Here is a 14,190-nt window from a genome sequence, read left to right on the forward strand (position 1 = left end):
ATATATATATATATATATATATATATATATATATATAGATATATATATTCGAGAAAGATTTGCATAAAACAGATACTTTTAAAGGGAAGAAATGAATAAATTTAGAAAAAAATTTATAAACACAAAGAGCATGACGACTCTGTTTATCATTCAAGAATATATTACATCTCTTACCATCGATTATTTACGATGGATTTGTAGAACACAGACACGATAGGAAGAATTAGTCAGTAGTATTCTTGAACTTCATTTCACTGCATAGTAGAGTGATAAGCGTCATGGAATCTCATAGCATCCAGTGGGTTGAATGACAGTGCATGCACTGAAGCGAGACATACATACATGCTAAAACGTAAACAGTAACAAAATAACATCTAAAAAAAGGTTGGTGCACTATGATATTTATGTAAAATGCATGTCGTGTGACATTTTATTATAGATATGCAATTTAAACGAATCTATTCTGACAAATATATATCATTGTTTCCTTACTTCCTGAATTAACACGTAAATCGTTATTTTACTGTCACTTATTCAAATTTGCTTGAATTAAAAAAATTTATGAGAGCTAAAAAAGTTTTTTTAAATAAGAAATCGCCTAGAAAATTAGGCTCAATAATTTAATGAAATATACTTTCAATGAAATACTTTTAATAAAATACTTTCTCCTCGTATAATTTAAGTATGCACATAGTAAATATCATTAAAGATTTATGTATATTTAACTTATTGCGCTTATACATGTAAAATATGTGTGTACATATACATGTTAATGTGGCAGTAAAATGTTATTTGATAAGTATGATAAAAGCAAGCTAAAGTTTTCATTGGTGTTATGCAAAATAAAAAAATGTATAAATAAATATGAGTATGTTTTTTAATATAGCACTTTATTAATCCTAAACGCAAAATGTTGAAAGAATGTAGAGATAATAACAATAACGATCACTACAGCGTATTTCAAGTTATTCTCAGTTTTGTACAATAAGTACATCTTGGAATTGAGTACATTCACACAGATGAATGTCTGACGATGATAATATTCTAGATACCTCGAACATAAGGAGGGGAAGCATGACAATTTCCATGGCAGCTACGTGGCAAAACTAGCGAAAGGCGCCTCAAAGCTTCGGTTAGGCGGCCTGCAGCCCCATTTTGTTCACTCTCAGCGAAATCGAATTGCTCTCCGATGTTATCTTCACATAGAAGCAAAGATAGACCGAATATTTTAACGGTTACCATTCAAATCTATTAATTTTACCTCTGTTTAGATAATTATGACGTTTATTCTTTCTTTCTTTCTTTTTTCTTTGCTTAATTATATACAAAACCGTGCTTTCTTTTGAACAGTGACGATACCAAGGTTTGTAATTATTAAAATAAAATATTATTTTTATATAATTTTAGTTTGCAAGCTTATATCATATAATTTTGTAAACTCCGGTTCCAATTATTATATCTAATTATGAAGCTCTATAAAATAGATGCTGTATCTATTAAAATATATTATGCCTATTAAAAGCACATTGAGAGTAGCAATTAATAAGAGCAACCAGCCACAAAAGCCATAGTTTACATATATATTGTGAACAAAATAATGTAATTAAAAAATATAACAGACGTAGCTTTAACATTGCTTAAGATTTGATCATAAAAATGTTTCATTTATAGAATTTAAATTTCATATAATACGTACGTCATGATCCTAAACCTCCGCACAATAATAAAAAAATTTAGAAATCTTCACCTACTATCGCAATTGACGATATGAGTCTCATGACGAATTCTCACATACTACATATAATGATATAAATGATTGAATTATGAGTATTATGATGATTAGACAGCAGTCACACTTTCTATTCAAAAGTTTTCTAATTCCTGCATATAGCACATACTATATAAGATTGCTCTAAAGTGTCTTGAAATATTCGATGTTGTTAACTTAATTCATTATCTCCTCTTTTATTTTGTTAAAAATATTTATAATTTCTAAAAAATTGTATTTGCCACAAAAATGTAGGTATGGGAAGTTGAGAGTGTAAGAAATTGCAAGTAGCAAATATAAATACATACATATTTATATGAAATCGAATACGTAAAAATATCAAAGGATTATAAAAATTTCACTGCTGATAATATTCTGATAACAGTTTTTCAGTTCATGATATAAACAATGAAAGTTTGAGGCAATAATAATCCTTTAAAATATAGATAGGGTCTTTCTTGTTTCATATCGAAGAAAGTCAACGTTGCATGCTCTGAAAAGAAGGAACATGTATTTGTTTACAAACCGACGATTTTATACACGCGTGAGTGAGTACTAAAATAATATCATGCAAAAAATTTATATTCTAAAAATTAGTTAATCTTTTACAAATACTTCTCTACTAATATAGGAAAATATTTTATTTATTATACATTCTTTTTTCCAACTTTACATATTACGGTGTACAATATTTTCTACCAATCATCAGTGCATATTTGCATACGTACACATGTGCTATGCAATAGTAAAAATAGAAAATCTCGTACATATATGAGAAACACAGTGTGAAAATAATCAAGTGTGTCAATAGGTAATACGGAAATGCTGAATGATAGATTGAAAAAACTTTATAAAGCGCTAATCCACTGCCAATGAAATTCACAGTGCACACATGAAAAACGCGAATAATTTATACAATGTCCAATTATATAAACGGAATAGCAAGAGGAAAAAACTCTCAACGTGATATTTTTGCCATTATTTGTTATCTGAGTTTAATAAATCGATATCACTTGTTTAGAGACATGTAAATCTCGTAATCCAAAAGTGATGACATTTACCGATTGTATATACTCACACACAAAACTGTAGTTATAACTACATGCATTAATAATTATCATTAATAATTATTTGTTTTATTACGAGCATTTGTCTTTTAATTACAGCTAAATTTATAGCATTGACATCTCTAAATAATTACATTATTTAATTTTATTATATGTATAATTTTATTATTTTAATGATCCGTTTAAATTTTAGATTCCTCCTTAAATTTCTCTTCCTTCGTTATAAGTGACATTTGTTTTAATGTCCAAATTATATTTCCAGTGGGATTGATTAACAAAATATGAAAGTGTTTTGCGGCACGTGACAAAGCGCAATTCCTCATTCTATTATTCTAATTACCTGTTAACACGCACATAGTAATTACACGGCAGACACTTACGGCAAGAATACTCACGCGCCAGCACTTCTTTACGACGCACTTCTACTCCAATGATAGCTTCCATGGGAACTTCGGTACGCGGAATACTAACTGCATGTGGCGGCAGGTAAATTGGTTCCAAGTTACCAAAGGTGCATTCTTGGGGAATATTCTTGTAACAATACGCGTGCGACTGAGAGACGAAATCAAATTTGTCATTAAATACCATTTTAATGGAGGGGAAGAGGGAGAGGGGGAAACTTTAATCATGCTACGATATACGCTTTCTTCCTCTATTCATAAGAGCCATTACGTATTACATTTGACTTGAAATCAATAAGTATAGCAATGCAATATAATATTTAAGTCTAGTTCTAATTCCGCTGACGAAACGAAATAAATGAATCGCAAAAAACCAAGGTAAAGGCAATCTAATAATGAATCTTTCTTTTACCGTCATACCGCACCACTCGCAACGAAACCCGGCAAGACACTCAGCAGTAAAACAACTCTTCTTGCATACGGCACATTTCGAACTGCTCGGAAGATTGCCTTCCCGCCAATGATGAGTGTGTTTCACTGCTGACAGATCTTTCCCAGGTAGGTATGTGGCATTCTCCTTGCAGTCTGCCACCGCGAAGTCTTGGCATTCTACGTGCACGAAGTACTCGCATACTGAAGGAAACATACGGCGTGATTAACATTTTGCAGAAACCCAAACACGCTAATTTGTATTAAAGCCTCGAATCTTTCATTTAGATAAAAGAAACTTCAGCTTACTTTCACAGTGTATGGCTAGATTATCATCCAATCGTTTTCGACAGACATTGCAGAATTTTCTTTTGCAATGTACTTGTTCAGACCAACAATGTGCAACCGGGTTCTGGAACACGGCCAATAAAGAAACGCTGTTAATTTTATACACATATATTAATCCAAAATTCCAGAAGGCTTTTATGCATTTTTCTGTTTTAAATCCTTAACTAGGATTCTAATCAAAATTTTTGAACTATAATTGATATTTATAGATAAAAATTGCTCTTTCCAAAAATCTGATGATAGGATGAGATAATTTCTAAAGAAAAATATAAATGTTGAAAATCGTAGTAAAAGAAGTAAAGAATCCTTCCATCTTTTTATCAACAAATATTCGATTAATAAAAGTAATAAATAATTTCATTTATCTTGAGTAAAATAAATGATATATTATTATGATATATTATTATGATATATTATTATAGATCATTCAAATAAATATATTTAATCTTCTTAAAATAAATTAAGTTTTCGGAAAGTGTCAACTATCGCTTTGACATGTGAACGCAACAAATGAGGTTTCTAACGTTCCGACAGTCTTTTCTCTCGAGTCTCTCGAGTCTCTCGTCTAAAATTTACTTATTTTATTGTAACGTTTAGTTATTTTACGATATCCATGAGAAGACTGCTTTCCTATATTCTAAGTATAGGCGTTATATTTATGCATAGGCGGTTAATCCTTGCAACGTGGAGACGTATCCGTTGTCTTACATTAATCAGGCTTGCCGCGATGCTGGAGCAGGGAGAGACGACGGCCTTGAGACAGCGGTCGTGCACCACGAAGTTGCAAACTGCAATGAGAGGAGAGAAAAAAATAGAGAATTTTAGAAACGTGCGAAATTAATTGCGTTAAATTGAAGAGCGTTACCTGCTCTAAGCAGTGTACACTTTAGCATAAATCAATACGAGCCGCTCATATCGTAATTTATAACAAGATCTTCTGACCTTTTGCGGTGTAAGTAAAAAACATCGAGAATCATACAATGGCTGACGTTATTTAATGCTTCTACCTTTAAAAAAATCCTCGAGGGGATCCTAAAGTTGTCTGTTTTACCGATTTATTTTTCAAATAAGTATTTTTCTAACTGTATATATATATAGATTTAAAAATCTTTCTCCACAAAATTAAAATATGAGCGAATAATGTAATCCAAGCCGATCGATTTTATGTCAAAAATAAAACAAAGTTGGAAAATTAGTTTTGTTATCAGCTTCTAACGTCAACTTGCAACAATATTTGCTTTATATTTTATACAAGTTTTATGCTTTGTACGTATAAAACAATCTTAGGCTGTAAAACAATCTTGAACTAGGCTGATTACATGAATAAACAATATTGTGTTCTTAAAATTAGACTTGAATATCTAATATAAAAGATTAGTTAGAAAATTTGTACATAAGTGTGCATGCAATTTTGATGTAGTAGTGCGTAGTAGACAATAATACATAAATCGTACATGTATAAGTCCTACTAAATCGATAATACAGACGGCTTTAGAATCCCCTTAACCAGACGACAAATATACAACTGGTGAACTTACACAGAAACCACAAAGGAAAATAAATATACACGCATATATTTATTTTCTTTTTGATTTTACGAGCACACACGCGCGCGCGCGCGCGCACACACACACACACACACACACACACACACACACACACACACACACACATATACACACATACTCGACAGAAAAAAATTATCAATTTTATTAATCTTTGGAGTGTTCTTTTTGTCTAAATATTCTCTAGGAAAAAGTTATATGCGCTTCCTTTCACTTCTAAAATAATACTCGATGTACTATAGTAAAGCCGATACTAGAAGCTTGTTAATGTTATCGATTAGATTTAGAGAAATTTAGAGTCGATATTGAGAATGACATATTAAAAATTCAGTCTCAAGTTGTATGTAAAAAATGAAGAATCATTCGACAATTTCTCGAGAATTGACATTCAGGATTGACATTCAGAAGTGATGATCACAGTGTCTCATCCACGTAGCCAGTATCTACTCGATACAAGGTGGACGGGTGTCGTACGATCCCCTCTCGTGGGAGCGGTAATGATCACGTTCTATCGCACTCTTGCGACGCTAATCAGGCAAGATGTGGGAAATTTGTCGCATCGGCGCGCAGGTGCGGCCCGAAATAGTACTGTGCATCCGCTTCGTTAAGAAGGCGCCATCAGCCGCCATCGACGATCGACCGTCGTTCCACGAATGCCGAGTTAACTTTAACTCACCGAGTGGGCAGCTCAAATCGAAAAGAAGAGGTACTCGTCATCGCCATAGAGAAGAAGGATTCATCCGTTTACTTATGTCTTTTATCTGAACAAGCTTTTCAAGCAAATTGTAAGATATCACGCATTTCGCGAATTCAAGAAGCGGAGCATTCGTTTAATGAACGTTCCAGGTATTTATTGCAACGCTTAAAGTCTACGCTAGAGACATTTACAATGTTTAAGATCTGTTCCGAATATTTGCAACAGTTAAGATCCTTATAATCCAGATATTTGCAATGATTGAAGTTTTAGATATTTATAATGTTTAAAATTTGTTTTAAATATTTAAAACCTTTAAGATTTATTTTAGACGTTTAAAGTTGTAGGCAACATTTAAGATCTTTATTCAAATTTCGATAGTCCTTGATGCACTTGCAATTATATGTGACCGATCGCTTCCGCTATGCACGACTATCCGACTATACAAATCTATCCTAATAAACCTTTAATATATGTACATATTCAGCTATAAATGTTGCCATGTTTATGTCATCTTTCACCGACCAACACAAGCCGCCATTCAACTACTCGAATACATAAACATGAGTGATAAAGTTGTACAAAAGAACAATTTTGCCAAAGTATTATATCAAAAATTTTAGATTGATACAGATTTAAAAATAATTACTTTAATGATCCCAACGAAATTATTATTTTCAAATCTGTGTCTAAATTGGAATTGATATAAACAATGAGCAATGCTACAAAAAGTTTTTACATTCAATCAGTTGAAACGTCTTACATAATATTATTGTAATATATAGTTCAACAAAATTATTTTCAGATCTGTATCTAATTAAAATTTTAGATACTTTAACAAAATCATTCTTTCCATGAAGTGCTGACAGAAGATGAATAGATGAGAAAGAATTTTTTAAAGAAAAGAAAGGAAATTAATATTACATAAACTGTGATTTAGAAAGAATTTTCTGAGACACTTTTCAAAAGATTCCTATGTTTAAGCTTCCAAATCTGGAATTTCTGCTTATTTCTTTAGCTGTATTTCGAGACACTCTTTTCCTTTCTCTTTAGGAAACAAACACGCTTTTATACTATGTGTTTACAAACGTGAAGAAACATAAAGAGAGAAAAGAAAAATCTATCTCTCGCAAGTCTCTGTCGATGTCGGTCTTGTCTACATTCGATTCGAAAATCGCTGAAACATTAGATTGAAAGTAACAAATGCAGGCGCTGCGTTAAATCGTATCTCTCTGAACAAAAAAAAGGAAAGAGAAATCTCACATTCTACTAATTCTTCGGTAATCATATAATAATCTCGAGTATCAGCGAGTATCGGTTTTCAATATACAGTATATTAGGTGATCACTTTAGGACTCTCTACATGCTTTTATTACTCGATTAGCTTTCGGAGCAGGTGGTCGTCCTATTTTTAACGATCCCAATCGATCAGTAGTAGCGCGATAAGTTAACCAAAATTGCCTTGACTAAGATTATGCTTTTGAAGAATCAACTTTCGATGCTGCGAAGAAAGTCGTGACCATCTCTTAAATTTGGTTTCCTGCCAATTCGGCGATCGGATCTTCGATCTATATTTTTATATAGCAGTCTTGTCTAGCATAATATTAATTATATATATCTACGCGACTGCGTTTCTTTCTACGCAGTTCCTTAATTATACAGATTTATACAGAGAAAACAATAGAAAATCTAGATGTAGCAAATGCATACAGCATAAATTAGTATCGCACGATACGTTTTTTCTGTACTGTGCAAGATTTTCTCGCAGAATAAATACATGCGAGATGTAACAAGGCAATGAAACTATCGTGACACTTTAGATTTTTAGTTTTTACGCATTCAGTTTATACGATATTGTTTTTTACGAGATATGTGGTATACATATCATTAATGGATTCTTTTTTATTGGCAGCACATTCACTGCACTTTGATAATCAAGTTTCGTTGTTAGAGAAAGATTATCCAAAAAGAGTAGAATAAAAAGGAATACATTGTTCTCTTATACGGATGCGGGTTACAAATATATAACAGGATATGCTGTTAATCTAACTGATAAACACGATCATACTTATATACATTATCAACGAAAAACATCAAACAGTTAAACTATTGAAAAATCTTGCAAGGAAAACCGAATAATGATAACATAATCAACATTAGTTATAAGATTAACTTCTTAAGTGCATAAGTCGAGGGAATAACTACTTAATGTAATCATGAGACAGAGTCTTCGAAATCATTATAAAATTCATATGAAATCTCTATATATAATCCGATAATTACATACGCAACTACGAGAAATGACTTCATGTAGTAAACAAAATTATTTGTAATCAGATGAAATCATATAATCTGTGGGACAATATTTCAGCTAGTGGTTGCTTACTCTTCGGCATAAGCATTGTCTTCTAGATCGATTGATTATAGGTTGATAATAATCAGTGCATTCCAAATTTATTTTTTGTATATACATCTGAATTCTCTCATTTTACTCTATCCTTTTATTTCCTTGACAAAACACTCGCGAATAAAATTAATATCTTTAAAATATCTTTAATTTCTTATAAGAAATTGTTGTTCACAGATAATAATTATTATAAAAATTATTTCAAACTAATTATTTCAAAGAAATTATTCGCACGTAATTTAATATATATTCAAATATATAAATGTATATGATCTATCTATAGAGATTATATCTCTTTATTTCTCAAATTCGAATAAATTATGAATAACTTGAGTTAGTTAGTTTTTTGTTTAAACTTTCGAACATGATATTGTGTCATTTCGATTTGATTAAGTTATGCGAGTAAAAATATGTAAACACATTATGTCAGTCATTTTTCAATCAAGTAACAGTCAACTTCTAATTTAATGTACATTGTCAAATTTCTTTTGAGTGTCTTAATACAGTATTTTATATAAATTAACAATATCATAAAAAAAATTTGTGACAAATTGAATTCTTGATTTCAACCAAGAAATTTGGCAAAACTTTTTAGCTCATAAACTTTATGTGAACAATTTTTGACCGAAGTACCTCTTTCTTCATAATGTATCAATTTAACATACTATTGACATTCGTTCTCATAAATTGCCATTGTTATAAATATTTTAAATAATTGTTTTGTTATAAGGATTATGACTTTATAATCATTGAAGAAGACTTTGTCTGCCGAAACATTTGTATTTCGTAATTATATATTGAATTTTATTGTATCTTATCTGAATTATTACTTCAAATCTAATTTTAAGTTCGAAATAAGCCACTATTCTAATATAATTTGCGTAGCACACGAGCCTTTTTATTTTAATTTTAAATATGTAAAATTCATAAGAGCTTTCTTCGAGCTCCATTATTTGTGAGCCAAGATACTGTAGAAAATATAACAAATTACGGAGAATGCAAGAATAAATGAACTAATAAAAATTACTGTTATTTGCTCACCATGCTAGATAGAAAGTGTACGGTAAACTTAATAATGTCATTCTCAGAATCATATATTTGAAGAATCACGATATTGTTTTCAGTTTAAAAATATCCATATTTCTTTTATTTTAATATTTATTTATTTATTTTTTGTCAATAATATATTCTCTTTATAATCTTGCTTTCCAAATTTTTATATAATCTCGCAGGATGTATGTTTATTGTTCTCAATGTGTCTTAAAAAAGATTAATGAAAAACATAATTACACAAATTCCAACTCATTAATATAAAATACAATATCATTTATTTTATTGCAGAAATCAAGTATAATTCACTCTTCTATTGTGGTTGCTATCCAAACATAATAGTCGAAGATTAGCTAATGCACAATCAAGATAACGAAGGAATTATCGTACATGATTGTTGCAAGATTAGAAGATTTAGGAAGACAAACATTATACTTTTCAAATTGCATATATTTGCATTACTTTATCATCATCATTATGACGCGTGTTATTTCAAATAGGTTGTCACAAATAGACGATTATACATTACAATTTGTTTTTTTAATCGCCGTAAAAAATTAATGTATCATGCGCTATTCTCATTTCTAATATCACATTGCATAGGCTTTAACATTCATTGCCGTTATATAAATGATTTGTTATGCGAATCGGGAATATCGCACATATGCGACATGTACGGTAACGGATGTGTCACACTGTCAACTGAGACCTTTATCGTTTTGCATATGAAAACCCTCAGAACCTTTTTACATACAATAGTATGTGAATGGCTGCATTGCAGCCATAAATAAACATTATCTAAATTTTATAAATGATATAACTTTAGATTATTTAATATTTTTTTGTGCAATTTTATAAAAGTAAAATATTTAAAAAATAATCTTTAAGATTGATTGATTTAGTTATTTATAAGATAATTGTTATCATTCTAATTATTGCAATCACTAATGCGTATTAATCCTGCGTATTGATCCTGCAAAATTTAATAAATTATTATATTTTCATCAAAAATACATACATCTGTAGTACAATTGTTAGTAGAAATAAATAAACTGTGTAATATAATGCACAGTAAACATTCGAAAATAATAAATTCCAAGCAAGAAATAAGTATCGAATTGTCTCAAATAAGTTTGTAAACAGTTATTAGGATTTTATATCATTAGATTGGATTTAAACTGACAATGCTAAGTATAATTTGCAGACATAAAAACAATTTTATTTAAAGCAGCCGACGGTAAAGCGATCAATACATTGTATAGCAAGGTTTAACAATGGCTTTAGAAATATAACGCTTTATCTTTACCCTTTGTGAAGTTAACATCCCATTTCTAGGATTTCGATATAATTGATAGAGTTCTGACTCTCAAGCAATTCTGGAGTTCTTGATACATCTCAAAAAAAGATCGAACGATTAAATATAAAAAGTAGCGTGAAAACATGCCAACTTTACAAAAATTAATCCCCCACAAGAAAATATTATTATTATAAATTTTCAAAAAAAATATATTATATACATAATTACACTGTACAAGATAAATAACTTTAATAAATCTTCAAATTTTCCCTGAATCACAAAAAGATTCTTTTTGAAAATCTAATATTTTTTAATTAATTCTAACATATTAAAAAATTATTCTTAACTTTTGGTATCGTGAAAATGTGAAAATGGAGTTTTTTTAGATTCTTGTTCTTCATATATCTAAAATTTTTTTAAACAATTGATAATGGAATCTAAATTTTCATATAATAATAAATAATAAAATTAAAAAAGCAATAAAAATATTTGGGACAGACGTATATTCGCTTTTGAAGATTATAATAGCTCAATATAATCTTTCCTGAATAAAACAACAACAACTTCAGAGATCTTTTTATTGAATAACGTCGTAGTCAAGTAACGGCTTAAAGTTGCCTATCTTTATAGTAGGTAGTTTTCTAATAGTCTACACATTATGTCTTTAACGACCTATTTAATGATCGTAGATTCCTAACAAACGTTTTTACTGCCTGCAATGTCTTTCTTTTTAGAAACGTTAAACGTTTATCTAGTACTAATATCTGTATACGTTCCGCGCCATTCATTTATTCTCTCGACGAAAGACTTGGAAAACAATCGGAATCCGTTGGCGAACGTGCGTGGCGATCGTTATATGTGAGTGAGGCGACTCTTCTGATCGAACATTCCGACATATTCCGAAAGAGTGCGAGAGCACGGCACAAGCACGGCTCGTTCCGCTCGCGTTACAACGAAGGTCCTTTACGCCTCTTTACCCGTCAGCGAGCTCTCATGCTTGCCCCCACTTCGTGACAACCCTCTTTGCCACCACCGAGCGCCCGCGCACCCCTTCAACCCCTTCCACATCGGCAACCTTATCCATGGTCTTTCAGCCATACTACCCCACCCCTCGCGATCAATGCTCGTGAAAAGGTGGGCGCGCGTCGCGCTCGCGCTCGCGCCCTCTGCGTACGTCTCGCCTCCCTCCAATCCTCTCTCTCTCCCTTCCACTTTTTCTGGCCTCTCTGTTTTTCCCGATGGGAATCACACTCCGTTTCTATCTTTCTCATGCTGTTGCACCGATTCGCGCGGCACGGCTGACGCTAAAATGCCCGAGACTCGACGAGGCACTCGGACGGAATGCAGCCCTCTGAATATTTGATTGAACGACTTACGACAGCCAGTATCCCCGTTCGGATCGTCGAATGTCAATCGGAATCAAGACCTACACCACGATACACTACAGGAAAATTCTAGGAATAAGTTACCGAGCCGTTACCGAGCCGTTACCGAGCCGTTACCGAGCGTGATGTCGACTATCGATCGACTCACGCACTGGAGAGCGCTCGCTTGAAATTTTAAAGACCAGAGCACCCTCGCGAGGACAGTTTTGAGACTTTTTTTTCCTGTTTTTCCGACAGGTCGCGTTATGACTAATTGACCAGACGGACCGCGAGAAAACAGAATTTCGAATCTCGTAAAGACGGATACGGAAAGTAAAGTCTGCGGAATTGCGCAAGTATTAAACTCGAGACTCATACATCATACTTCGTACGCTCGTTGCATCATAAAGTTGTGCGCATCCTCCGATATAGGAAGAAAGATCGCGTATTCTCCTCATGGGGAGACGTGTCTAAAGAACTTTACTTACTTTCTCTCCCTTTTTTCTTCTTGTCTTACATTCTTCATATATGAGATATAATATATATACGGTTTCATAAATTGCGAGTGTTCAGGGAGTTGTTATCTCCCTGGAGAACATAAAACTGCCTCTCTCTCTCTCTCTCTCTCTGTCTTTCTCGCCTCCAATCTATCATCGATATCCTTCGGTTAGACTGAATTGACACTTGATATCGATTTAACTCGGATAGTGCGCGCGATAATCTTACCTTCGCAGATGTACCCCTGCTGTATGAGGCCCCAGAGCATGTCCGTGCAGCTATGGCAGTACGTCGGTTTGTGAAACATTTTCTTACTGAAGCTGTGCCCATGGCTGGCTGGAGTCTCGGCCGAGACCGACGCCATATTCCCCGTTCCACCGCGGAACCGTTCACGCCAGATTTTCACCGTGAAGCTACGCAGGGCGCGCCGCGCGACGATGACAACATAATTATTACACGCCCGACACTACGTGATCTCGGAACCGTACGCGTACATAGCTGCGTTGCTGCAGTTGCTGCGATGGTGGTAGTAAGAGGAGTAGTAGTAATCGTCGCTGGCCGCACGCTGGCCCACTCGCCGTACCGTCGTACCGTCGTCGTCTCGTACGGCGCCTCGTCGTAACGTCGTCGTGCCTAACACGCATTATTCCACGAGCTGCGCCACGGAACGACCGACGCGCCGGCAGCCACGATCGCGCGCGCCAGATGCGTCGTCGTCGTCGTCGTAAATCGCCACCGCCACCAATCCGTCACCGATCGCCACCACTCCGATCTCACGGCCGCCGCCGAGCATCACCGTCGTCGCTGTTGCTGTTGTTGCTGCTGCTGCTGCTGCTGCTGCTGCTGCTGCCGCTGACGTTGCCCTCGTACTAATCGTACTAATCGTACTAGTCGTACTCGTCGTCGCCGGGAGTCTCGCTCTCCTCGCTCGCGATACGACGATGCGTGTGATGTCGCGTTCGCGCATCCGACGAGCCACCTCTGCAACCTCTGTCGCTGCTGCCAATACTGCTGTTGCTGTTGCCGTTGCCGTCGCTGCTGCTGCTGCTGCTGTTGCTGATCCGAGCGTACGCCGCTGTGTGGCTGCACTGACATCAGCCCCTTTCGTCACCGCCACCAGCCAGTGGCGGATGCGCTGCCCTAGCGAACTAAGTGGGGCGTCATATGGGGGCCGAGCTGAGCCGAGCTGAGCCGAGTTGAACTGAGCGAGCGAAATCTAAACGAGATACGAACCGCCCTCTTCTGAGCTCGTAGCCTCGAGGACTCTCTCTTTCTCTCTCTCTCTCTCCTTCCTCCTTCCTC

General features: G+C 34.2%; 1 protein-coding gene across 1 annotated transcript in view; it reads right to left on the reverse strand.

Annotated features, from left to right (window-relative positions):
* Positions 1-13,252, reverse strand: part of LOC105627859 (diacylglycerol kinase theta-like) — a 22,498-nt gene extending 9,246 nt beyond the window's left edge. Inside the window, exons 1-5 of the mRNA XM_012209134.1 lie at positions 13,117-13,252; positions 4,722-4,801; positions 3,975-4,077; positions 3,649-3,869; positions 3,216-3,387 (exon numbers count right to left, since the gene is read on the reverse strand). Of these exons, the coding sequence (XP_012064524.1) occupies positions 3,216-3,387; positions 3,649-3,869; positions 3,975-4,077; positions 4,722-4,801; positions 13,117-13,252 (712 nt within the window). The remainder of the gene's footprint in view (positions 1-3,215; positions 3,388-3,648; positions 3,870-3,974; positions 4,078-4,721; positions 4,802-13,116) is intronic.
* Between the last annotated feature and the right edge of the window lie 938 nt (positions 13,253-14,190).

The sequence above is a fragment of the Atta cephalotes genome, assembly GCF_000143395.1.
Source record: "Atta cephalotes unplaced genomic scaffold scaffold00010, whole genome shotgun sequence".
Taxonomy (NCBI): Eukaryota; Metazoa; Arthropoda; class Insecta; order Hymenoptera; family Formicidae; genus Atta; species Atta cephalotes.